At 38.7% G+C, this 26,632-nt stretch overlaps 1 protein-coding gene across 1 annotated transcript in view; it reads right to left on the bottom strand.

Moving 5' to 3' along the window:
- DLG2 (discs large MAGUK scaffold protein 2) overlaps positions 1–26,632 on the bottom strand; it is a 1,037,179-nt gene that overhangs the window by 1,005,150 nt on the left and 5,397 nt on the right. Inside the window, exon 3 of the mRNA XM_050914840.1 lies at positions 13,552–13,683. Within this exon, the coding sequence (XP_050770797.1) occupies positions 13,552–13,683 (132 nt within the window). The remainder of the gene's footprint in view (positions 1–13,551; positions 13,684–26,632) is intronic.

The following is a 26,632-nucleotide window of genomic DNA, read 5'->3' as shown; positions in this document are numbered from 1 at the left end:
AGGGGTAGAAAGCAATTACTTAAAGCAACGGCCCCCAAACTCCGTGGGTGATTTTATTCTCCTTCAGCCACCTCCCTCTTAAATTTAAATTTGCTGTGGCTATTAATAACATTGGAGAATCTTGCAGGCAGCCTGTCACCTCTGAGCTGCAGAGAGGAGAACCCTGGCACAAAATCTGGGCCAGAATTGGTAGAATCTTGCTTTTATTCTGACAAAATGAGCCAAGGGACTTAAGTGATCACAGCACAGTAAGATTTTGGCTTTATACTGCTGAAAGAGGATATGAATAGCTGGTTGGAGTTCAGAGGATTCAATAATTAAGCCCTCAAACATTTATTCCTCCCACCCAAACACTGTCTAACTGATGAGACCTTATTTTCAACACATCCCACCCAGTACGGAGTTCTGTACTCAGGAGCAATGGTCCTCGGCTGGCTCAGGGTTTCTGCCCCATTTCTCTTGGTGGTTGCATCAATGGGTTGTACGTGGCAGGGTACCTCTCCTGCCAGTGCAGGGAATTCACCACCTGGAAGTCGCAGTTTTGGGGAAAACTGTGGTTTGCACAATGTTATCTCAGCCTCCTGTCCTGCATTATGGGGAAACCTCTTTACAGTCTCACAGTGCATCATCTACTTAATATCTAGCTGTCTCAACACGAAGACTAAGTTCTTGCTCGGGCAAATGAAAACTGCTAGAGAATGCTCAGATTCGTAACAGGACAAAATTCGCCAAGCAGCCATTCAGAAACTGCAACAGGGACGTTGCTGTCTGTGCAGCAAAAAACAAATAGAAAGAGCAGACAGCTTTACCATGAAACATCATCACCAGTTGTTTCTTGCTGTGAAAAAAAAAGAGGGCATTTAAACAAGATCGGCACTAGTTTGGTACCTAACTGTATCTACAAATTTCTTTACTACTTCAATAGTTTCTGTTGGAACGGGTGGAGGCATTTTGCCAAGGAAATCTCCAGAGTTATCCCTGTAAATATGTCATTTAAACACGCTTTGTGTACTTCAAATACAATTTTTACAGGCTTTTCCTAAACTATATTTGAGAAATTTAATCAGCTAGCCCATTCTGATAGGCTATCCAGTTTATTTGCTTAGTTTTACACCAAAGCTACATCAGCGCTTCCAGTTTCAGTATTAGGTTTATATTAACAGCTTAATTTGTACTTAGTTATTAACCAGAAACAATTCTGGCAGGCGAGCCAAACATTTATCTTAATTGAAAACATTACATCTTTATTTTTCCATCAAATTAATAAATGAGGTCACCAGATGGCCCTTTTAGGATCATCGAGTTGGGCTTCTTGGGTCTTATGTTCCTTGTGTGCTTTACCACAAAGCTAAAAATCCTTAACACTACCAGCACATCACATGAATCATTTGTCCAGCGCTGGCATTCTCACATGACCAAAATACCTCCAACAAAAAACTGAATTACACAAACACAGAGTCCTTTCCTGAATCCGGTCTCCCATATTCACAACACACGACAGCAGATCAGGGACCACACGTTGTAAGTAAGTAAGTGATGCGCCATTGAGCAGTGGTAGAGGGACTTTCCATTGACATGCATTAATGAATTCATTCCCCTAAAAAGAATTTATTTCTTAGAAAGGTCAAGTGTCTTTTACTGAACAGTTAATTTTGCAACCAGGTATTCAGCCTGCCAGATGGAAACGTTAATCACCAGTTTATATAGTTCAAACTTGACCTAGCAGAATATTAGCATCTTTCTCCTCTTCAGTGTTGAGGAACGGGAACAGACCTTCGTATGGCTGATTTGAGAGAGACCGTACCAGGCAGGACTTTGCTTGACCTGACAATAAGTCTCTGCAGGGCCACTACTCCCGCATTTCTGCAGAGGGCTTCCCAAAAGAGAAAGCAAATCTTAAATGTTTCCCAAGTCCTTTAAGCTTCTAAGCACAAAACCATTCTACATCCCCACTTTGGATTGAAGAGTTTTGTATTTCGTTTAGATATACTGCACAGAACTGTAGTCTGAGCATGTGCTAGGCATTTGGATGAGGTTTGGTGGTGGTGCATTTACACCACCTAGTACCTTGGAGGCTGATCCCTAGGTAGAGAGCGTACACACTACTGCAATACGGATCTTAAATGGGCTTACTCATTTCTACACTGACAAATCCTCCATTCTAGCCTCCTGGACATATTTATCTTTACCTAAAACTAAGCAAGTCTTTGGACAGCTAATGAACTAGCACAAACAGAAGTTGCTGAGAGATGTTGTGCTCCTGCTTGCTTTGGCATCACGGCTAGTCGAAACTTTTTCAGCAATTCCAAAAGATAGTCAACAGCTGGAAGAGCATTAAAACATCTTGAATTGGAGTTCAAAACACTGGGAACTCACAGGTATTCACAAGATAAACTTCATGCAGTAAAAGATAAAGCATACCTGTAGGACCCTTACACCACATAGCAATGTTTCCTCTGATCTCACAAAAGCCGTGATACTCAGAAGTCATTATATGCTTCTGCTAAGCAATCCATAACATTTTGAAACAGAAAACACTATGCTTACTGCAGACAAAATAAAATAATACCAACAGATATGTATATTTGAAATCAATGTTACCACAAGATGTCACTCTAAACTTTATTTAGAGAAAGGGTTTGAATACTTCAACTTTAAAGAAATCAAAGTTACTTTTTTCCAAGTATATTTATTTTCTTCCAAATTGTATTTACAAAACTTAAAACATAAATTAATTGTTTATAAGGAAAATACAACTAAACAAACATGAGAAATACCACACCAAAACTCACTGGTAAATCCTCAGAAGGCAGGCTGGGTATGAAATGATGATGAGAATAAAAACAGAGCAGTCTTTTGGTTTTAGAGGTTAAAGAAGAAAAAGAATGAAGTTACAGTTCTATATTGCAGTTCAACACTGGAGATTAAAAATAATTCAGGAAAAAGCAAGACTTGGCAGAAAATATCCAGTACACAATGCAACTCTGTATCTATCCCTCTGTTTCACTGTAATTAGGTCAGATTTCTCCTGCTATCTAATTACTATCTGTTTTGAAAGATAATCCCCCACAACAATTCCTCTTACTACCTGCTGGTACTTGGATTCTGGGAAGACAGTGAATCTCCTAACAAATTCCCTGATGAAAATGAGCATTCATATGTATGAATATATATATTAAAAAATATGCAATTATATCATGCATGTGTATATATATGTGCGTATATATATACATAATATTGCGAATATATGTAATTTGTATGTAAATATACATATATCTAACACCAGAATTTTGGTGGGAGAGGGCAACAAAGGCACCCTTGAGCAACATCCCCACCTATCTGCAGTGGAGGCAGAGGACCAGCCCAGGGCATGCAGCAAGGCAGTGGCAGAGCCAGGATCTGGAAGTGAGTCCTCCGAGCAAAGCTGCTCCGACAGCATCTGCTCGGACATTTACATTATCAGTAGCACATCGAAAACGATGGTGATCACAATCCCAGTACCTCCATGAAATATGCCTTCAAAACACTTATTTTGCAGAAGAAAACCATCTAATTCTTCTAAACCATCTAACTACTGGGACATTGGGACAAAAATCAGATCTAAGAGAAAGGAAATGGTACCTTTGGTAGTGTTAGCATCTCCATTAGCTCAAGCAGCGAAGGCTGGTGTGAAGAGTCCAACAGTTTTGACCTCGCTTTAAAACATGTGTGTTATCAATATCATCACACGATGGAATTTGCGATGAGAAGCTATCTTTACTATCCTTAAAGTATAGGAAATCACCATGTGAAATTAACTTCAGAACACTGATGAGGTTGTAAAGGTAACTCCTAAAGTTAGAAAGTGTCACAAGTGAAGTATATGGTCACATACCATTTTTCTCTCTGCTCTGACACTTTCTTCAGTATAGCAAATGGGCCTGCCCTGGGGAAGCTGTCTGAGCAACCTCTGCACCATTTATCTCAGGAGCTGAAAGGCTGAGAGCAATAAGAAGATTTCTTGAAGGTTCTTTAGCTGAAGAGCATTAAATGCCACCCTGGGAATTAGATCCTACCTCTGACTCCTACAGAGAGTCTCAGTGATGGTCAGGAAGTCACGTACGCTGTATTTTTCCAAAATGATCACCCATCAGATGATCCTCATGTTTTAAGTGACCAAAATGAGGCATTGGGACAGTTTTGCTAGAATAGTGATACTCCCTGTTGCAGCTGGAGCTGTTGTCAGACATTAAAAGTGGTGTACATGGTGATGTATCAGGTCAGAAATGTCTCCAATCAGGCCTCTAAAACAAGTAGGTATTTTTACCTCTATTTCTCAGGGCTTCAGTACCACCTCCGTAGCACAGAACTACAATCACCTCATCACACAGTAAATAACGACGGGAAAGCAATGGATTAAATACTTGCTCATGAGCTGAGTCCTGCCCCTTCTGCACACTGAATGAAGCAGGATTTTTGAAGGAAAACAGTCTGAGGTCAAATAAATAAGAAGTATCACACTGTGTGTCTGTGCAGGAATTGAACTCAGCCTGCAGAAGCTACCTTAGTTATAGCACTGCCCTACTTCTGACCACAGACCTAATTCTCTTCTTTTCACACTGTTTTGAAATACCATATCATTTCTGTGCAACACAACATAACGATAATTATTATAAAAGCCATTTTCTATTTCTAATGCCTGGGATTTTATGCAATAGTGCCTTAATCAACTACATCAGCAGAAATTCAAAACCACACAACTATGATGACAAAATGGAGACAGAAAAGAACAAGTGAAAGACATAAATTCAGCCTTCTTTGAAAAGAGCTTGTAATTATCTCAGTGGCAGATCAGGTTGACAGAGCCCAAACGCAGTCGCAGAAAATGGATCACACAACAGAATAAACACACAATGGGAATGAACAACACAGTCTGCAGTATTTCTTGTCAAGACGTATTTTAATACCCAACAGAGCTCCAAAGTACAGAATCATACCTGAGCAAACTACAGTAGAAGTCTGAGATAAATACAATATCCACAGTTACCTGTTACTATATATATATACACTAATTTATATAATTATTATATATATGTGTGTATATATATATACACAAACATATACATACATGTATATGTAGGATTAACTAGTTTACTTTCATGTATCTTACTATTCAGTGCTCAATCCCAATTGCACTTAAATCACCTAAATCAGTGTTTTTCACTGACTCCCAGGACACTGGAAGCACAGGGTTAAGAAAAAGAGTCCTGAGATTCCAGAAGAGCCACAGGGGTAGCACCAGGCAACAGATTTGGCTCATTGATAACAGCTTTGAAAACCGTAAGGTATAACACTCTTCAAGGCTAAAATGTTTCTGCGATTTCAAAATTACCATGCAGTTTCTTAACAAGTTATATTCACTAAACAAAAATCACATCACAGTCTAGCCTCAAATGACTCCGCAGACCAAAACATTAGAGAGGGAGAACAGCTCTGCTATTTTAGAGACAAAAATAAACATTGGGATTACTGATGGAACAGCTTGCTCCAGATTATTTTCTTCCATTTTATTAGTAGATGTACAAACTACATTAGCAAGATATAAATCCAGTCTTTCTTTATTTAACGCCAAAAAAACCATCTATCTCATTGTTCTTTTATATTCCCTCAGCTTGAAAAAGGAGAAACATCATTCAAAATAAAACCAGATTATCTAAATGCATCTCTTAATAATTTGTCTCTAGTTCTCATCATAAAACCAATAATAAAGGGCTATCCCTATTTAATGCAAAGAGAAAGAAAAGCTTCACACTGGGACAGCAGCCACACAGCAACAGCTGCTGCAACTGCATTTTACTAATTCTAATTATACATGGAATCCATATTGCCAAGACACACTTTAAAAAAAAAAAAACACTACAGGAACAAAAAAGGGCTTTTATGCTTTGCTGGATATTGAAAACGAACAAGCTCAACAATTATCACATTGCTCATATTAAAAACTCATCTTAAAAATGGTTTATTTCCAATGCGCAGCTTTTGCACTTCGAATGAGAACAGTCCACAAAGCCTCTGAATTCCTTGTCTGAGATGTAAATGCTATTATTCATTGGTTAAAAGGCAGCAAAACATGAGCAGAGGGTTGCATTAGGATTACAAGTGATTATGTATTACCTAGGTTGTACCAGTGCTGTAATCGGTTTCTTCTTGTACACAGATAGGCTGAGAATCCAAATACAGACCTGGGCTGGGATTCCGAATTTTTCAGAGTCCATCAGCATTCATATCCAGTGGTTTTGTGCAATTCTTTAAGGAAAAGGTCAACAGCAAATATGAGAACCCAATCAAAATTCCCACAAATGTAAGAGGTATCAGAGCTTTGCTTTTGGGTTGAGATCTTTTCTGGTAATTCACAAGCTTTTAATATTTAAATTCTTTCAAACAAAAAATGATTTGGGGTAGCCACACAAGATTCCCACATCTTTGCACACACACCTGCTCTCAAGGTGGAAAATAACCAAATTACTTTAATGTTAAGAAGTTGTTGTGGGAGGGCTGCTCACATGTCCAGGTTGGCCAGCAAGAACAGGGAGCGCCATGCCCTGGCTCTATTTGCTCCTCATCTCTAACCAGTAAGGCATCACTGTAACACCCAGTAAGTCCCAAAGGCAAAAGGAATTCTGAGATTTTTGGAGATACAGAAATATTTCAGCTCCTCCATCACAGACACAACTAAGAAAGACTGGGTAACATTTCAGACCTCAGTGAAACTCCTCTCTCTGGATATCTTCAGCCCAGTTTCCCTACAGTAACACGATGTCTGTCTGTCTTTTTCCTGCGTGTGCATCCGTCTGCCAGCTCTCACCAGCTAACTTTGAACCCTCTGCCCAATGTCAATGCAACTTGACAGAAGTGAAGAAGCCTCACCTCCTCCAAAGGATCTGCAGGTACCATGGGGTGGGGAGAGTTAGAAGAGCCGGAGAGAAATGACAATACTGCAGGGGAAATTGCACTGGAAGCAAAAATAGTGGTGGGCCAAAATCCACTGGAAACCAGTTACATTAGATCTGCCTTTTTTTTTGGTTTTTTTTGGAACAAATGGTTCATGCTGTGTGACCAAACTTTCACTGGAGAACTGCAAGGGTCAGTTCCTCAAACTGGCTGCAATCCAGCCCCCAGCTTGTAAAAAAACCCAGATCACACGGCTTCAAACCATCCCGAAGATCTAGCACTGTTACCTTTAGCTCTTTTGAGAGAAAGCGCAAATTTGCTTACTAAGAGAATTGGACTTCAAAGAATAAAAGCAGCTGCAGCTGTCTTCAGGCAAAACAAAAGCTGCCCTTGAATTTAAATTTCAGTTCTGCTGTAATTTATTCCGCAACAAAGAAAGATGCCAGTTTGGGAAAGTAGGACTCTGTGCGGAGTAATAACAGGCTTCCCCATTGTCAGAGATGTCATTTGAGTGCCTCTCAAATGTGACAGAGCACTGAAGGGTTTTTGCACATTTCTTTTGCTCCTCGACATTTGTAATAGTCAGGGAGGGTTTCAATATGTTTAGATATGGCTATAGAAGAATCATTATTTCTCAGTCAGGGAAGGTCTGAATATAAATCTCTGGAAGAATCACTCTGACGTGATCCAAGGCAAGCAAAGTCAATGGGAGTTTTTTCTTTGATTTCGTGAATGCTGGACTCATGCGCTCGGCGAGAGGATTGCCTAACGTCCCTGGGCTGGATGCAGGCTTGGCTGCACGGGATTAACTCCCGAGGAATTCAGTGTCGTTACAGGAGGTGAAATAGCCTGACATGACCAGAAACCAGCTCGCTGAGATTAAGTCTAGAGAACAATGACATCCGAGATCAGTGACCTTACATTCAGGAGCACTGTAAGTAGCTAAGCACGCCGAACACATAAGCGGGCTAAAATCATCTACCAAGAGCGAGCTTGGCAAGTATGAATAGATAACACCCGGTTGTGCTTTCCTATTGAAAAGTTTCTTACTACACCAATTCATTTAATATCTTTTTGGTCCCTGAAACACTGACACAGCACTAAGTGCTGAAACATGCTTCCTCCTGTGGATTGAGAAAGATTGGTACTAGCGAGGGCCACCATCGCCTTAGAAAGGTGATTGTCAATCACGTTCCCCATTTTGATATCCTCAACTCTAGCAGCTTTATCAGGAGCCTTGTGAAATTTGGCATCGCCTTGTTTTCTGTGGCACCACGAATGTCAAATCTTGCGTTCGCTCGAAGGAAGAAGTACAAAAGAGGTCTTGGTGGTTGCGGAGAAAAGCCGGAAAATATGACTGCAGTGTTTCTTAAAGACAGATCATAGAAGCAGACAATAACAACCTGTGGTATTTTATAGATTATTTTTATGCCTTTCGTGCAAATCTCATAAGCTTTTTCACACTGAAGGCCAGCGCTACCCTGTACAACTAGCACTGGATTTTTGAGGTGTTGCATGATTTTGACTTTTCCTCTGATATCTATAAATGTTCTTCAACACCTACTTTGGTGCAGGCTCCATCTCCAGCCCAGGGCTGTGTTGCAGGTCTGCTTTTCTCACCGTTTATCCTGCTGTTCACGCATCTGTTCCCCAGTCCTGACCTACCTCCTTCCCTCTAGTCTCAAATTTTCTTCTGTCACTATTTAAAGGGTTTCTCCTTAAACACAACATGCCTAAACAAATGCCTTGTCTTTCCATTAATTGCCTCTACATTCTTCTTCTCTCTACATGGTCAACAGCATAATCATTCTTCTCAGCATTAAAGCCTACAATTGGGGGACTCTTTTATCATTATTCTTAGTTGACACGCATGGCTACGTCTATTAAAATCTTTCCCATTTTTCATTCTTAGCATTTTCCTTTTGTGACAGGGGCATGTTTCAACATCCCATCATTACTCCTATGACAGGGTCCTCTCCTGTTTCTTTCATATCTAAACTATCCTGAAATTTAACCATTGACCTAAGTGCAAGGGGAGTTTCAGTCCCAGCTCACAGCTTTGTGGACAACAAAGTCAATCAGACTAAAACAAATCCATAGGAAACCAAGCTCTGGACTTGCTTCATGCTTACTATACCACATGTTGGCATTTGTCAATGGCTATGCTATTTTTTAGTTATGTACATCCTAAAATAATTAAACATCCTAAAATAATTAAAGCAAAGGGAGACTTGCTTTGGCTCTCTTAAATGGCTATATTATATGTCCTTCTTACATACCCTATCTGTCCTATAGCACTCTCCAGTAACATGGAGGATCGCAAGACATAACTAGATTCCTGGAAGTTTGGATACTAATATAACACTATTGTGTTATACTGCCACTTAATTTGTACAAACTTTTAATAGAAAAGTAATGTGATTGCAGAAGAATAATCTGACTTCCTTTTTGACTTGGTTTAAAAGACATTATCGCTCTTTTAAAAAGGATTGTTATAACAGGGCTTATTTAAAAGTGAGCTGAATGGGGTAAAGAGACTAAAAAATCCCTCTTACTAAAAACACAAAATTATATCCTAAGTCTCTAAATACAGGTTGTGGCACAGATGACCAGTAAATTCTGTAATCCTTACAGTAACATTTACTACAGCAATTTTTAAGACAGGTGGTTTTATAACATCCACATCATTTTGCAGAAATGGTACAATACCATAAAAAAAAAAAAAAGAAGGTGATGCAGATTTTAGTTGAAAATATGCCATTTTAAAATTCAGGCAAAGTTATGCAAGCATGAGAAAAAAACATAAGACTTGGTTTCAAAGTCCTCAGGAAGTACGTCATCCACTGCAGATTGGGTTTATCCGAATTTTAGCAAAACCTATTGAGATTAGTTTTTACCTAATACTGCATAAGATGATTACAGCTATTTGTGGCACTTTAATTCCTGCTAGAAACAAAATGATGTTTTATAAAGATGTATCTACAAAAAAAAAACCCACAACCCTGACATAAACCTCTTTCATCCATTCTCATTCCACAGGACGGCCTTCTAAGCTGTAAAATCATGCACTTCTCTTAATGAAATGAAGGCTAGACAAATATGTAGCAGAGGTTTTCAGAAATAAATTGTACTAAACTATGTATTGCATTATAAAAACTGATTAAGTTTCATAAAGAACAGAACTGCAAAAAAAAACGATTGGTCATTTTGACATATCCAGATGACTATTATTACCCTCTTTCATAGTTTTCCTTTTTGATCTCTGCACAATGCCTCCAAGATGCCCCATTATGAGACAATCCCAACAAACAAGACATTTGGATTTCCACAGGTTTCATTTCGTCTTCCTTGCAAGGTTTTAAAAAAATAAACTTTCACATCAGAACAACATGTGCTACAATTTGAGAGGACCCTGTGATTTTAATATCATCTAGCTACGGATGACCCTACAAAAAGCAAAAATCCTTCCGAGCTCGTAATAACAACAGTGCCGTAACTCCTCACCATGCACAGAAGGATTGGTACAATCCTTTTGGTGAAAATAATTTGGAATTAACTTAAGAGTAATGTCAATATCTAAATAGACGTTCTTCCCCTTGCACGCTCCTTCTGAAGAGTTTCTCCTCCTCCCTCCTCTTAAGGCTGGATTTTCAAAGCATTGTGTTTGGGCCACTGGAGTGTAAATGGGACTCCAGAGACTGCAGCTCCTCGTGCCGCTTTGAAAATGTGCCTCTTAGCAACTAACTCAGCTGTAACTGAACACAGCGACTCTAGCAAGAAGTCCAGCAACAAGAACAGCCCGAAGGGAGAAAGAGATGCTTTTGAACCCGAATTAAAATGTAAAAGGACAATCCTTCAATAATCCTTCTGTAAATCACTTACAGAACTTTTACTTCCATATTTGTAGTCACTTCTTGCATGTGTAGAATATAGGTATGAAAAATATTGAATCCTCATTTTTCTCATGTTACTCCCTCGTTCAGTAGTCAACAGTTAATATTTATGAAACACATTGAAGATAAAAACAATCAATCACACGCGCATTGAGAGCCCAAGTTCAAAGATGGTTGGTTGAACCAAATCACACAAGCATAAATTTGAGAACAAAAGGAACTAGACAACACTAGATTTGAAAAGTGCCTCTAATGATAATTATTTTTCTTTATCTGTTCTTGTTATACTCAATTTAAGACATCCTACATATTTTTAAAGCATTTTGGAAATTAATGAGAATTGAACACACACTTAAAGGACAGGGATGGTTACAATAGCTGAATTTATCTGTAAAGGAATCAAATTCTACTGAAGCTGTAGGACCTACAAAAACTGAATTTGGTACATAATATTATGTTAACTTTACACCTGGTAGGAATGCACACTTAATGATTAAAAAATCACATTTTTCATTAGCAGTTACAGCCTAAATATTCAAAAGGTCAATCAATTCTGGATAAAACCGATGTCTGACCAATAAATGAGATCAAGTTTTGGAAAGCAATAAACACTCGGACTCTGAAAATTAAGTCTAATTAAGATTAGGCACTCAAAAATGGACACTTTCAAGACCATTAGACATTCTGTAAATACAAAAGACAAAGGAACATTAGCAGTACAGAACTTAAAAAGAGACCGGAAGCTCTGCCTTAGGTATTTCTTTGTGTGGTGGTCTGATTTATAGGTGAATAGAAGAAACTATGATGGGAAGCTAAAGCAGATGTCATGGAAATGGTTTTTTTTGAAACACCGATTATGCAAGAACCTCATTATTGATTGTGTAATAACATCATCTACCACACTTAAAACACTGATGAGAGGTCACTCTTTTGTATTATTCCAGAATCTAAACCAACCAAATAGCAAACTAAATGTAATAATGACAGACTTTGAACACGTCTTGCGATTCCCGAATCTCTTTTATAAAAAGAAGCACTTAAGAACAAGGAAAAGACATCCAAAGGCCTACGAATTAAAGTGCTATCTAACTTCCATAACACCACACTCCTCAATCTGTTATTGTGGCAATCAAAAGATTTCATTTATTCTTTGGATTCAACCTTAATGTAGCTAGAATCACTTTTTCATTTCTGGCATATGCAATACATCAACAAATATTGCAGCGTAGCCACACACAAAGCACACATGTTGTTACAACACTTTGAAGGATAACTTCAAAGCACTGCAGAAGTAAATGTAGAGCTAATGTTGCTTCTGTAACTTGTGTATTTCTTCAGCACATACTTCTATATCCATAGTTATCTTCATAAAAACAACACAGAAACGTCTCATCTTTTTTTCATTCTTTAGTTCAAATCTATTTATAACTATTTGGTAAATACCATTCAATTATGAATCTATTTCCTTTTTTAAGGAATACACAGCAATTAAAAATTATGTAGGGTTTATAAAATAAAGCTAATCACTTTAAAGAAGCTGAGAAAAATTACAGGTAAAATAGCATTGACATTAATTACTTTCATTTGCAGGAAATGTTAGAGACTGGTAACATACATTTTTCATAAATGCTGCAGAAATTACTGAAACTCTTCCCGGACCTCCATCGTCTTCACAGTAATAGTGCAGTATTGATGTGCTTCTACTTTTATGACATATAATCAAGTTTTTTCCCTAACTGCTACTGATTGTAGCTCTGCAATGAGCACAATTGGTACTCTGGCTTCAAACAACCATGACTTGAAGGTACGTGTGCTTCCACAAACATCATCTGTGTTAAGAAATGCACCCTTCAGAGTAATTCTGCACAAAATGTACAGATGTTTGTGAAGGAATAAAACGCCAAGGGGCCAATGCAATGTGAGCAAGAGGGCAGAGGGAGGTAGAGCAAGGGGGATCCAGTTACTGTCACCACTTCCCATGGCTGGCAGCACAGGCACGGCACAAGGAACAACAGGGAAGCCACAGCAACCGGGTACGTTCATGAGCTTGAAAACACTATATATAACAACTTACGGAAGTTACTTTATATAAAGCTCCAAAACACCAAGTGCTTCATTTTGACAAATACCATCATTTACAAGGTGAAATGGGGACCTTCAAGCAAATGGAAGAAAGATTGAGTGATACGCCAGCACGTCTGTTTGAACACTGCAACATCGCATGAATGGGAACATGCTGCCAAAGTTTCGCTGTCCCCTTCAGCATTTTTCTTGACTCATTTCTGAGTTTCTTTGGCTGACACTTTTCACAAAAACATAATGCAAAAGACACAAAGATTTTACATGCTACTTGGTGCCAGTGAAACCAATGAAACTTTGGCCATTTACCTGTGTGGAGACGGCTTCATCTTCAACTTTGCATAAACAGTTATATCCTACTCTGGTTCAGTAACTTCCATTAAACAAAGGAAAGCAGCAAGGTTTAGGAATAAGCATTCGATGCCTTATCTTGCATGAGGTTTTTGTTACTCTTTCTTACACTATAAATAAGAAAATACCTTTGAAATATCAGGACAATGAGTTTCCCCACAGAGAACCTGGAAGGATCATCTCAACGTGCTGTTCCATTGTAAACACAAATTCAATAGTGACTAATAAGAAAGTTACTAGGTCTGACCTAGCTCTGGCCTTCAAGAGCATACATCTAGTGTTAAATATCAGTACCTACCTAGAAGTGCCTGAAACAAGCTGCTCTTAAAGATGCCCATCACCTTTCTGATGGCTTTTTTCAGTTGTTGCTCTTCTGGCTTCCTTAGTTTTTTACAATATTCTTCCAGCAGCACTAAAGCTCGGTCAGTATCTAAAAACGAACAAGTACAAAAAAAGTCTTTTATTGGTTCCGGAAAGTATTTAAATACTCAAATATTAACTTCACATTTCTAAAGGCATTTTTCAGATATGTAAGGAACATTTACAACAAATGTTGCGTTCTGTCATTAGCTGTACGCCACGACCAACATAGGCAAAACGGAGAGATTAACCCAACACCAAAACAGGAAGGTTACTGCGTGTCTGAGATCTCTCTGCAGAGGGAAAACGATCTTTTGAATGGCATCTACAACAAGTGTTCAACTTTCATTTATCCAAAACCAGCTGGAAGCTATGGGGTTTGGACCAAATTACAATTTGCAGAAGCTACAAAATTATAGACAATAACTATTATGGATACCCATGCAGGAAAACTGGCCTTAAAACACATTTAGAGAAGACATGAAAGTGTTTGCTTCGCATCTGCAGCACTCAATTCTCTGTTCTCTGAATAGCAAATGTGTATCTGAAAGGCAGGTGTCCAAGATCGTAGTTGGTTTTTTTCTGTTCCCTCAATACATAAAATTGCTATCTACCTCTTTGGTAAAAACGAGATCTTAATAGCAGACTTTCATTCATGTGTTGGCTCCAATGTAGCAATCCAGCCTTTCTGTAAGAGTCCAGAGAAACAGAGCTCCGTTTCTCCTGCTGCTATTATCTTTGTGTAGTCATTTGCCAAGAGCATGAGTGACATCTAAAATTGTGCGAAATCCAAACACCACCATCTTACATATAAGAAAATAGAGGAAAATGGAGAATCAGACTTCACCTTTCCTTCTCCCCATCCTAACTAGCTCACAGAAATGTCCACACACATATGTATATGACACTGAGATATCTGCACACGCTTTTGAAATTATATTGCCACCAAGTTTGCAATAAGATTACCAAACAGTAAAAAAAATACAAATTAATAATTATAGTGATACAAGTGTCTCAATCTAAACCTCTTACAGTAGAGTTCAATGCAAGCTTCATTCCAAGGAGAGGTTCAGACTCTTTACTTAGATCAAACTCAATAAAGTACTGTAAAAAGGCTTGGAAAGGCAAAACAGAGTGCTTTTATCATTCTTTTTTCTAAATAACTGAAAGAAAACTTCTTTTTCACGATATAAAAATTGATCGTCTTTGTTCATCCAAGGATCTTGCACATGATCCCTGTAGCGTGGGCCTTGTGGTGTGACAATTAGGTGAGCTCACATGAAGGGCAGAGACATGACTTCTATTCTGTAAGTTGATAACATTCTCAAATTAAAAAGGGGAAATATTTAATCAATTATTAAAGTTTAAGAAGAAGCAATTTCTTTTTTTTTTCCTCACAAAAATTCTGGCTGGTCACAAGCATTTTATGAGAGAAATGAAAAACATCATGAACAAAAAGGAATGGTATTTAAATGTGTGTATAGATATGCACACACATATATAAAAATATATGTATATATCACATATATATGAAGATTAGGGAGCATTTTATAGCAGTGTAGACATTTATACAATGAAGGAGCTCACAGTTCTCTGCTGCAATCCCACCTTGAGGGGGTCTCCAAGAGGAATCCCTTCTTTCTATGGGAGCTGTCCCTGGGGCAGGTAAGGGTTAGGCAATTGCCTTGTTTTCACCTAAAGCCGGTACTGTACTTAGGACCCACTTATAACCTACAGAGAGAAAGATCAGCTCTTTTAAAGGCCAGTTCACAACACCTGGGCTGGGCTCCCACCACGGATCACGCAAATCAAAAGCACAGCCTCGAAACAAAGTTCTGGGTCCAAGTGGGATATGGTTAGGACATTCCCAACAAATGGCCGGGAATAAAGAACTAATTCTACATGTGAGCTCAGCTTCCTTTGCCTCAAAAAACCCAATCATATCATACCTTTCACTGACCTCATGGCTGTGTCTGACCCACGTGTGACGCTTGTGCTTTTGTTTATATACTGAGAGTTCGGGCTGCCCTCAATAAAATAATTAGTTAATAACTTAAAGCATGGGTTGGAATCAGGCATTCACCTTCCCCCTGGTACAGACAGGCATATGCAATGAATACATGATTATTTATATTAAAGTGAAGCAGCTAAGAGTGGTGGAAAACCACTGCAAAGTATCCAGTACTGAGGATACTTTTCAGAAGTGGGCTGAGAAATCAGGAAAATGAGACTTGAATGCCCAGTCCCCACCAGAGAGATGCCCTGCCACTCCCTCTTTCTTAGTCACTTGGTGAAGCATGCTGACATCCCCTCCTTCATTAATCATTCCTTCCCTAAAGTGCATGGTTCTTATTTTAAAAAACAGCTACAAAAAAGTAGCATCCTTTGGGGGTATGAGCAGAGTTATTATTTTCACTTAAATTACTATTTTTCAATTCATCAAGATGAAAAAAAGTCTACTTTTGGTTGACCCCAAAACAGTCCTAAACTCTACAAACTGAACAACCAGCAACAGGGCAGAGTTCTAGTGTTAAATCTAAATCCTGGCTAAATCCCAGATCAAGTTATTATCTTCCTGCCTAATTTTCCTCTCCAGCTTTAATAGGATACATTAATTTTTACTCCCTCCCTACACTCCTGCATGGAGTTGCAGCTTTTTCCTGCACAATCGCACTCGGTAGCAGTGTATCTAGTTTTCCAAAAAAACCTGTGATGGGTTGCATGTGCTGGGAGACCCAGTCACCCCCAGGCTGCCCTGCTTTTGCTGAAAGCCACCACTAATGTTCTGGTATCAACTGGAAACATATCTTGACCAAGAGTATTTTAGCATGTCGGGGAGATGGGCTGTGTAACCACTGCTACTGGAGCACTCCTGAAAAGCCAAGTGGCTTATGGAGACTATTCGAATCTCCAGTCATTTTGGCACTAGATTAGGCTTTCAAAAAAGCAACTTTCAGCCTTTTTGACAAACTTTACTGGTTATAAATTACTTGGGACTAGATCTTCATATGGATTTGCACAGTATTTAGCATGATGGGGCATAATCCTGTTTAGCACCACCGCACAACGTTCATACCTCTGCACAACAATCAAACAGAAATATGAAATAATACAATAATATGGCATGTCTGAAGAATGCTAAGTACTCTCTCCAAGATAATAACTATCTTCAATTCCCAGTAATACCCAAAGCAGATGAGGACATCCAGTACTTTGCCTTTTGGGGCTGTCTGACAGCTACAAAGCTTAAATAACATTCGGCTGCAAGAACTGACTGCCTGGACTGCAGCACAATAGTCAAATAAGAACCATATTCCCTGCCACCCAAATTAAACCAAAGTTTCCGAAGCTGAATTCCCACACATTCTTCTCATCAAGAAGAACGGCAGACTGGTGGTTTTCATGAAGGACTGGATCACTGTATGTATGGGATTACAATATCCAATGGAGCACACGGTTAATTTTTAGGAGCCAAAATAAGTCCTGTACCTCACAGTCGGAGTATATCATAAGTACAACCAAAAAATCTTTGTTCTATGGTACCACTATTCTTTAGTGCTGATACCAAACCTAAATTCAAGCAAGACCACAAATCCACTGAACACACAATTTAATGTCCCAAGTTGTGGGCCCCCGTGCTGATCCTGAGTAGGTCCTTTGTCTGCTAACAAAAGACCACTGAAAAGGCAGTATCAGCTGTGCCCCATGAGGTCTACTGGACATAGTTCTAGTTTTTCTTACTGCTTCTTTGCATATTATGACCCTATTTTTAAATTGATCCTGTTGGCTTTGAAAGATGACTTTGACAAGAACCATTCAGAAGACATAGTCCTACAAAAACTCACATATATTCTAGACAGTATATGCACTACTGTTTTGTTTAAATAAATCATACTCAAAACATCTTAATACAATAAAAAGAAAAAATTCTTTAACGATAAAACAGCTTTTATGGTCTTAGAGTAACTTGTCCAAGAGGTTATCAGTTAACCCAAACTAACTAACAATTCTGTGAATTTTATTGTTTTATCACTCCATAATTTTTTAACTGGTTCATAAATGTTTGTGGTTTATGTTATTAATCTGGGAATGGGCAATTGCTACAATACAACAAATCAGAGATATGTGATACTGAAACAAAACTGTAGATCAGTAACTTTGCTTATTGGATTTCTTTGGAAAACTTTTTCCTCCCTCAAACAATCTAAAGTTTTACCACGCAATAAATTATTTAGTTTTTCTTCTACAGAATGAGTCTCTGCTTAATGTAATGTATTGATCTATATAAGAACAAAAAAAAGGCAAATCCTTTCCTTGGAGTTATTATTCTAGATGGGATCACTAGGGAATAATTCACATTTTACAGTCCCCACACTTTATAGACACACTTTTATGTAACGCAGATTTTTAAAGCTCCATAAGTAGACAGTTAAACTATAGAGCCAAAAAATCTGTTGGGGCAATGCTTATACATCTGATGAAACAAATAATAAATTTATATAGAAAATGCATTATTAATACAACCCAAGTTATATTTTAACAAAACGTAGCTTCAGTATAACTTACAGAGAAAAAGTTTTCCAGGGATACTGTCAACAAGAAATGAAGCCATACATACAAGCAGGTACAGAGTAACGTGTATTATATATCAGGAGAGATGAAATTCTCACCAATAAAAAATTGTTTCCTAAAGCATTGCTCTTAAAATGTAAGCTACACATATGAAAGACTAAATGTCATAATTACACATATTTAAAAGCAAAAAAGGAAATTCTGCAATTAATTCATCATCTACTTTGATAAAATGATGTCAAAATCAATTCTACCTTACCTACTTCTCAGGGTCCAGATCCGAGATCTGGATGCTACTTGCAATACTAACCAGTACCTTAAAGCAGAAGGATTCCCTTCCTCTTCTGGTTTATTTCTGGGTCTTTGCCATGCTCTCATTTTTTGCAAGCACATTTTAGAATCACCGAAACTCCATATAGGCAAGGAGACACAGAAAAAATTCAGCTTCAGTTTTTTCAGTCAGAGTGTAACAGGCGAGCACTCTGCTTTTGATTACATGAATGTGTTTAGGTGACTGGAAACCTTATGGGAGTTATGCACACAAAAATTGAGTTACGTGCTTACACGGCGCAGGTGCACGGTGCTTGTGAGGACACCCATACAACTGCCAAGTGAGTAAAGAAAAGCATGTAAATGCTGTGAAATCAAAATGTCATTATTTTAAGTACACTTTACACTGGTCTAAACAACTACACAGCTGCAGCGGTACAGAGGAACAAGTTCCATGGTGTCCTTTGAAATACCTGCACATTAGTTTGACCCTGTAGACCCAATGCTCAACTATTTACTTAAGCAAAACATAAACACCCCTGGGAGCTGCACTTGCTTGAAGGCAGCAGGACTGCACTTCACTTACATGCCATTTGAGTTCATCTAACTATACTTACTGGAGCATTTAAAGTATAGTACTGGTAGAGTTGAAGCACTGCAGCTCTGCTGGTGTGGAGACAGTTGTATTGATTAAAAAGTCTTTGATACGTACTGTGCCTTCATATGGGACAGAGGATGACCCAGCCATGCCTGCACACGGCAGGTCACACAACATGATGTCTATGGGAACAGCTATAGGATACAGGAAACAATTTTCCTAAGTATCTCCCAGATGTTATTCAAACCATTTATCCTTTAGATGAACTAAATATATTAGATCTGAAGATAATTTAGGAATATCTATGAATTTCAATAATTAAATTGGAAAAGATTTGACTAACAGGATTAATTGAAACTATACGAGAAAGACAAAACTGATTCAAAACCAGTCTCCAAGAAGCTCCATTTTTAAAACGCCTGAAACCAGGGTATGTTGAATGATGATGACTCAAAACAAAGAAACAGATGATGGAAGCACACATAATTCAGGCAGATGCTGTTACGTACCTATTTTCAAGCCCTTAGAGCTCCTTCTGGCCACAATAAAGCCATATGGGCCAAACTCTGTATGTATACAATACCGGCCAGGACCAATCACCGGTTTTGCAGACAAATTGCTATGCTTTGAATACCCGCAGGTCTGCTGAGAGCTGCTGCTGCCCTCCATAGGGGTATGATCCTGTCACCCAACTCCTGCTATGAAGCAAGGTAGCTCAGAAGATGGAGAGAAAAAAAACAAATACGATTCTAAACTCAGCCAGAACTGGAAACTTCTGCCTTGCACATGCAAGAAATCCCAGTCAGCTGGTTAACAGTGCCCTGCACCAGCACAAGGGAGTGTCAGGCAGCCACTGCCTCTCAGGGAACACCAAGCCTACAAGAGTCTGTTGGTAAGTTTAGCATCATATTTGCATTTCTTTCCTCCCATTGGCATCAGAGTTTGTGAATGAAAAGACTTTTGGGGTGCAACAGTATGGAAAAATGTTGATTTAAACGAAAAATATTATTGTTTCATCAGTGAGAGATGTTTAACATTAGTTGAGATCTAACCCTACCTGAGTTGATAAGATGAAGGGGGGGTTTTATTTCAATTTCTTTTTTTTTTTTTTCCCTAATTGTATCTGCTCCCTTTCCTAGGAGGGATTTTGATTATTTTCTGACTTGTGAAGTCTGTGGCATAGGTGGCTTTTTAAAGAAAAACACGCCAACACATTTCAGGAGACTCTTTCCAGCTTTTGGACAATCAGAACTGGGAAAATGTAGGGCACTGAAGCTGGAAAAGGCATGAGGAATGGGGGAGGAAAAACACAGCAGCCGAAATAGAAGTGAGAAATACAATCAGAGCACTGGGAAAGAGAGCAAGGAAGTTTTCTCAGTGAGCTTTGATAACTTTAGAAGAAAAGGATCTCAAAAACTAGTTTTACTTTTGGAGAGTTCACACCTTCATTTAGATGACCACTGACAAAAGAGCCAGAGGTCTGAGCAAACACTGCTCCCTGCCTCAATTATTTTAAGATCTCTTGATTTGATCCTCTGCTCCGGAAAGCTCAAAAAATTAAAATCAGTTTTTATAGATCAACGGGAGGGGATGTAGTAGTTTATAAGTTTCCAAGCAACCTGCCTTGGGACTGATCCAAGCCGAAGCCATCAGTAACTCATTTACCTTTCTTACTCTCCACACACAACAGCAAACACAAAGGAATAAATCCTGTTAATATGCTATGCTCTGTACATACAGAGGAGGTGTAAGCCAGTTAACTTTTAGAAAGAAACACAAGAAACAGTACACTAAGACGGTTGAGAAAAACACAAGCTGTAGGCTCCAATGCTTCAAAAGGCTTGAGAACTATTAGACAAACGACAATCATAAAATATTTACACATAAACATCAATATGAGACGCAAATTAATCTAGCAGATTGCACAGAGGGAAAGCAGACAGGGAATATGTGGCCCTGTACAAACCAGAAAGCTCTCAGCATCTCGGGCCCTTCATATCTGCAATAGGACTTTAATGAACTATCACGAAAAGGCAACATATGGGTTATGCAACCTTGAGAAAACATAAGGCATTACGTATGTGACAAATACTATCACCCAGTGTGATGAGCACTCACAACAAACAAGCAAAAGGGTTAAAAATAACAGCTCCTGCGAGTGTGCATGACACGTAAACCCATCTTCTGTCCTGCTAGGGAAAACAAGCGGACAGAAAAAGAGGGGTTTAATCATTTAAGGGATTCCCAGGCAGGCTTATTTCTGGGGTTTCAGCTTTTAGGAACCAGATCAGCATACAGAGGAGACTGACACATGGTCTGTGAAGATTAAACTTGGGCCAGTGGAGAGACTCTTTCAAGGAACGACATTTAAAGTTGCATTCTGAGTTGCCCTCAGAATTAACTGTAAAAAGAAGTGCAACATCCCTAAATTAACCGTAGCCTTGGTGAATTCTCTGCACAGACTGCTTTCCTGCAAAACACAAATTTAGGAACAGTTTAGTTGTGAAGAGGTGTTATTCTAGACCTTGATGCTGTTAGCAGACAAGAAATGGGCCAGATATTCTGTGAGAAGAACTGCTATGCAAGTACAACAGCAAATTTCACAGAACAAGGCAATATTATATGCTCAGGTATATTAAGGGGAAACCAGGCATCCAAATGCCAAGGGAAACTGGACTAGAGTAAGGAGGACAGGCAGCTCTGCACTGAAGGGTGTTAACATGCAGTTGTGTTACTGCAAGTCTCCGTGCTCAAAATAGCCAGTGCAAAAGGCTGCAATCAAACAGCAGAATTTGCACAGCAGTCTCTTGTTACAGAATATTGATTTGTGCAGATGATGCAACCAAGAGGGCTAAATGCCCTGCAAGTCAGATTGCTTTGAAGGACAGGAGTTATGCTATGATGTGTCAGCCGAATTCTCCGAGAAACAGAAATTCCAGACACACAGAGGCTGGAGGAGCCCTATTAGGTTTTCGCTTTACCTCCCTGCTGTGCAGGAGGACCCAGACTTACATCCATCCCATAGATGCCTGTCTAACCGCACTGGTAACCTCCTACAAAGTCCACAAGATCCCTCACTATCTGATTTCAGCGCTTGAAGGTTCTAGTGTTTTTTTCTACTACATAATTTCCATCTTTTTTGTTATAAATCAGGACAACTACTTCTTGTCCTCCAGATGTCGACGTGGAAAGCAAACCACCATTACTCCCTTTATAGCCTCTGCTATATTGTGTGACTTGTCATGTCCCTCCCCTGCTCAGTCTCCTTTTTCCCAGGCTAAACAGTTCCAGCCCCTGCAACTTTTGTACATGGTTTACATTTCCAAAGTCTCGTATTCTCTTTTCTGGAATTAAATTTATCTTGAAGCACAACCTCTAAACTCTGGCTGAAGACCCAGTAATGCCACAGAACACTGACTGGTGGATGAAGCTGGACAAAAGTAGTGTCAGCTTCATGAAACACGACACGCACACACAAATGGCCAGGGAAGCGATGATAATAAAAGAGTGCTTGGGTTCTTTTTTTGCTTGTTTGTTAAGAATCAGACTTTTTGTCCAATTTACTAAAAGGAAAACTGGTTCCTTAAGAAAAATTTCAGTTATCAATGATGATTAGCTGCAACGTAAGTTTGTTGTCCAAGTATCTTCATGCTTGATTTTACAACATGTAACCATAGATCTATTCTGTTAAACTGCTGCCTTCACATATTTTTTAGTTTTAAATATATTCCTTTAAACTTGACTAACTGTACTTACCGAAGGAAAACTATATAAAGATCAGTTAGTGACTGGCTCAGCATAAAATCACAAACTTTTCTCCAGCATTTCTGCTTATCAGAAAGCATCTCAAAAACCAAGCTGCATTCCTGCTTTAGTGCCCCGAGCTGGGAATATCTGACCCCTGCAATCCCACGGATATCCCTCCTCTACTCATCCCTTCCTGTGAACGACAATTAAATCTTGAAAAAATACTTAGTATTTAGTGTATAATCTGTTCATCTTCCGTGTCACGCTTTACCATAATAAGGAAGAGTCCACTTATTTCTTCACCATCAGTGGCTCACTCTGGGACCTGTATTCTTCCCACCACATCACTTCTTTTCAGGGACCACGGAAGGGCTTTAGCAGCTCCTGACAGCAGCTGCTCATCCCACCAGGGCCATTCCTTTTTTTTCAGTGAGCCCTTTTTTCCCAGCCATGTTGAAGGTAACGTGGGGCCTTCTATTTAGTGATCCTTTCTCAAATCTTATGACCTGGCTACACAGGCTGTTCGTGTCTCATACACTAGAGCGAGCAGACGCTGGGGCCCTGAGACTCCTAAATCTACACAAACCCTTCAAATATAAGTAGCTTCACCCGAACTTCTTGTTTCTGCCTTTCAAGTGTCACAATGTTACAATCTGGGTGTACAAATGCTAATATTAAATCAATAATACAAATATGAAGACAGAATGAAAAATGAAGCCACAAAGCCCCAAAATGATGTAGCACCAAATGAAAACCTCTTATTTATGCAGCAGAGTACATATAAATTGACATCTTAACAGTGAAAAATTATTAAAAAGCCCTGCTTTGAAGAGCTTACAATCTAATTGTATATAACACACAAAAATAGTGGAACTTGATGTATAGCTGCAAGAGTAAAAACCAGGAATTAAATGCTTAATACAGCTGCTGTGTATTTTTTTCTTTTTTGCTTTAAGAGAACATTCAACATCAAAATTAACATAAATGTGAAAAATGGAATAGGCCAGAAAGCTAACAAAAAGATATCTGTTCAAGAATAAATAACTTCCAAACTCATACAAAAGAAGTATTATATCACATGAAAGAAAACAATGTGGAATTAAGAAAATTCAGATCTAATTCAGTAACACTAACATCTTTCTAGTGATGCAAGAAAAAAAAAATGGAATGAGATTAAATCACCTTTATTTATTACCAAAATACGCATTATGGTCTTACATTTTCTCACATTCACATTGGAATTTTTCATTCAAGAACCTTTGTATTATACTAGAGTCTCTGAGTTAATAAACAAAACACGTGCCTCCAGGCAACAACAGAAAATTAATTCTACATTTTGGATATTAAACAACTGAATCTGTAGATCTGCAAAGTTTGGTTTGGGGTTGGTTTGTGGTCCTTTGGGTTTTTTTTTGTTAAAAGCACAGCTCAGCAGGCATCCATCTGCAAGGCAGTATTACTGTAGTGCACGACACCTAGGACTGAATTGGAAGGTGACTTGAATTATTCCACTACAGCATAATGCAATATAGGCCATACAGCCAGGGAAGAGAAGAGCATTGTAAAACATAAAATATTGGTTTCTGTTTGTAAAACCACAAATCGTCCAGATTCCCTCTTTCCAGGAAACTCTACATGATTCAATTCCTAATAAACGTGTTTCGAAGGAAGCATTGACCTTTTCATCCCAAAGTGAAGACAGACTTAAGGACATTTGCACTAACTTGTCCTGGCAAAGAGAGTTTAATGCCACCAAAAGCTCCTCTGGACCACAGCCGTTAAAACATAAATGGTTTCTTCACATGTTTTGTATGTTGGTTACTACTGTCATCGCCCATCAGGTCAAGGCAGCTTCGCTGGTTATTTCTGGGATGAATATGGCAAGAGAAAACATGATCTTGATCTTTATAAAGACGTTGTTTGGCACTGTTTTAATCTACAGTAAATACAAGAAGATACCATAGTGAAACAGACACTAAATACTCGTAAGAAGCAAGAACCTGGTATGTCCTGACCAAAATAAGCAAATCTGAGTAAGGCAGATTTTTCGCATTTTGCTGAAGCAGGGACTACAAAATCATCTTTTGTCACATTTGGCCACTAGTTACAAATTCAGCTTTTTCTCCACGGTCACCCTCTGACATCTAACTTGGCCATCTGGAACAAATTCAGAAGGAAAGAAGAGAGGATGAGAAGGAAAAAAATATGCTTATAATGCAAGGCACCATTACTTCTACTGAGTGCAATATGCACTTAACAGGAAAGGAGGAGAGGATGCACAGCTGCCTCTTGTGTCTGTATCAACACTATGGTTGCCTCCAGTTCTAGCGACTAACAGTACAATAATTTATAACACTTTTTTCCCCACAAAAATAATGAATAGTGTTAATTTATAGCACTCATAGAACACACAACGTCAGCTCTCATAAATATCTCAGAGAAGGAGATGATTTTTCCACTAAAATTTACATGAGAGACTGAGACATCGTCTAACTGAGACGAGTGAGTGAGTGTGGTTACCCTATGTTCTCTCTACGGTCTACGGGGAGAGAGAAGACGACAATTGTCAAGATGACAATTCAGATCTTAGGTGGGTTAAAATGCCCTTTGAAGGTGGACCTCTCTCTGCTGACCAAAGCAGCCCTCCAGGACAACAAGCTAGGCACCCTACGTAGGTGAGGCAACTAAAATGGGATGGATCTGTATTAAACATCTGACAAATACCAGAACAATGGTAGAGCTGGAAAAAGAATATAAATTTCACTATTCCCAGTGCAGAGCCCACTTAGCTTTGCAGCCTGAGTTCATATAACAAAGACTTGTTCTGTATGATGCCTGCTCCTATAGTCCTTTTGTGTGCAAAATATCTCACTGTTTCTCACAGAGGAAACAATGTCTGGCTGGAAAAAGATTACTGCCATAAAAGCAGCTACAACCTTAAATCAAAGCTTTATGGCGAAAGTTGGCAAAGTTTAGATAGCAATTTTCTGCCACTTGTTTGTTTAACTCTTGGAAAACTAAAATTGTTCTTTCCACAGTCTGTAAACATAACCTACAACTTTGCACTGCTCCCGTTCAATTCACTGTAAAAACTGAGAGGTAGTTGAACAGAACCTGGCGTGAAAAATGTGGCCTTTTAGCCATGTACTTATTTGAGAATTGTTATTCAGCAACTGAAAGGACAAAAAGCCTGTAATACCAATGACTTATTAGAAGTAAAAGAGAAACAAAAATCTCTAATATGTGCTGGATGTAAGCTGTAAGGAGCCTACAACTACGTTCACCAAGATTTTTGAGCACAGAAGTTATGATCCTAAATTTAAATTTTGTTATCTAAAAAGAAGTTGCCAGTTTTAAAGAGATTTAGGGCATGAAGAACTCCCATGCACTAATGGGAGCTAGCTTTGTCTTGTCCTTTATGAACTTTGCTTTAAAAGTTCCTGCCTAGTTGTTTTTAGACCCCTTCCTTTCAACAGACCAGCCACATAAAGTTAGCATTACCACTACCAAATCTAGCACTTCATAACGCATATCTGTCAGATTCTTCTAAATGGCACAGAAGTAGTCCACATGGGATCAGATTGAGACTTTTTAATTCTTGACATTGATGTGCTTAATAAAACATGTCCTTGAAAGTATTTCTTTATATAAAAGGTATGATGAAAAAAGTTATTCCATGACAAACAGAATCACCATGCCTTTATAAACTGGCTACAAGGTGGAGTGAGTCAAGATTTTATTAATAGCAGCCCACAGGTTTCATCCAGCTAAAGATACAGTTCCTCTCACTCTCAGAGATGGAAAGCAGGATGAGGGCAGTATAAATCCCAAC

The sequence above is a fragment of the Gymnogyps californianus genome, chromosome 1 (genome assembly GCF_018139145.2).
Source record: "Gymnogyps californianus isolate 813 chromosome 1, ASM1813914v2, whole genome shotgun sequence".
Taxonomy (NCBI): Eukaryota; Metazoa; Chordata; class Aves; order Accipitriformes; family Cathartidae; genus Gymnogyps; species Gymnogyps californianus.
Note: the sequence above shows the minus strand (reverse complement) of the source record. Positions and strands in the feature narration are given on the sequence as shown.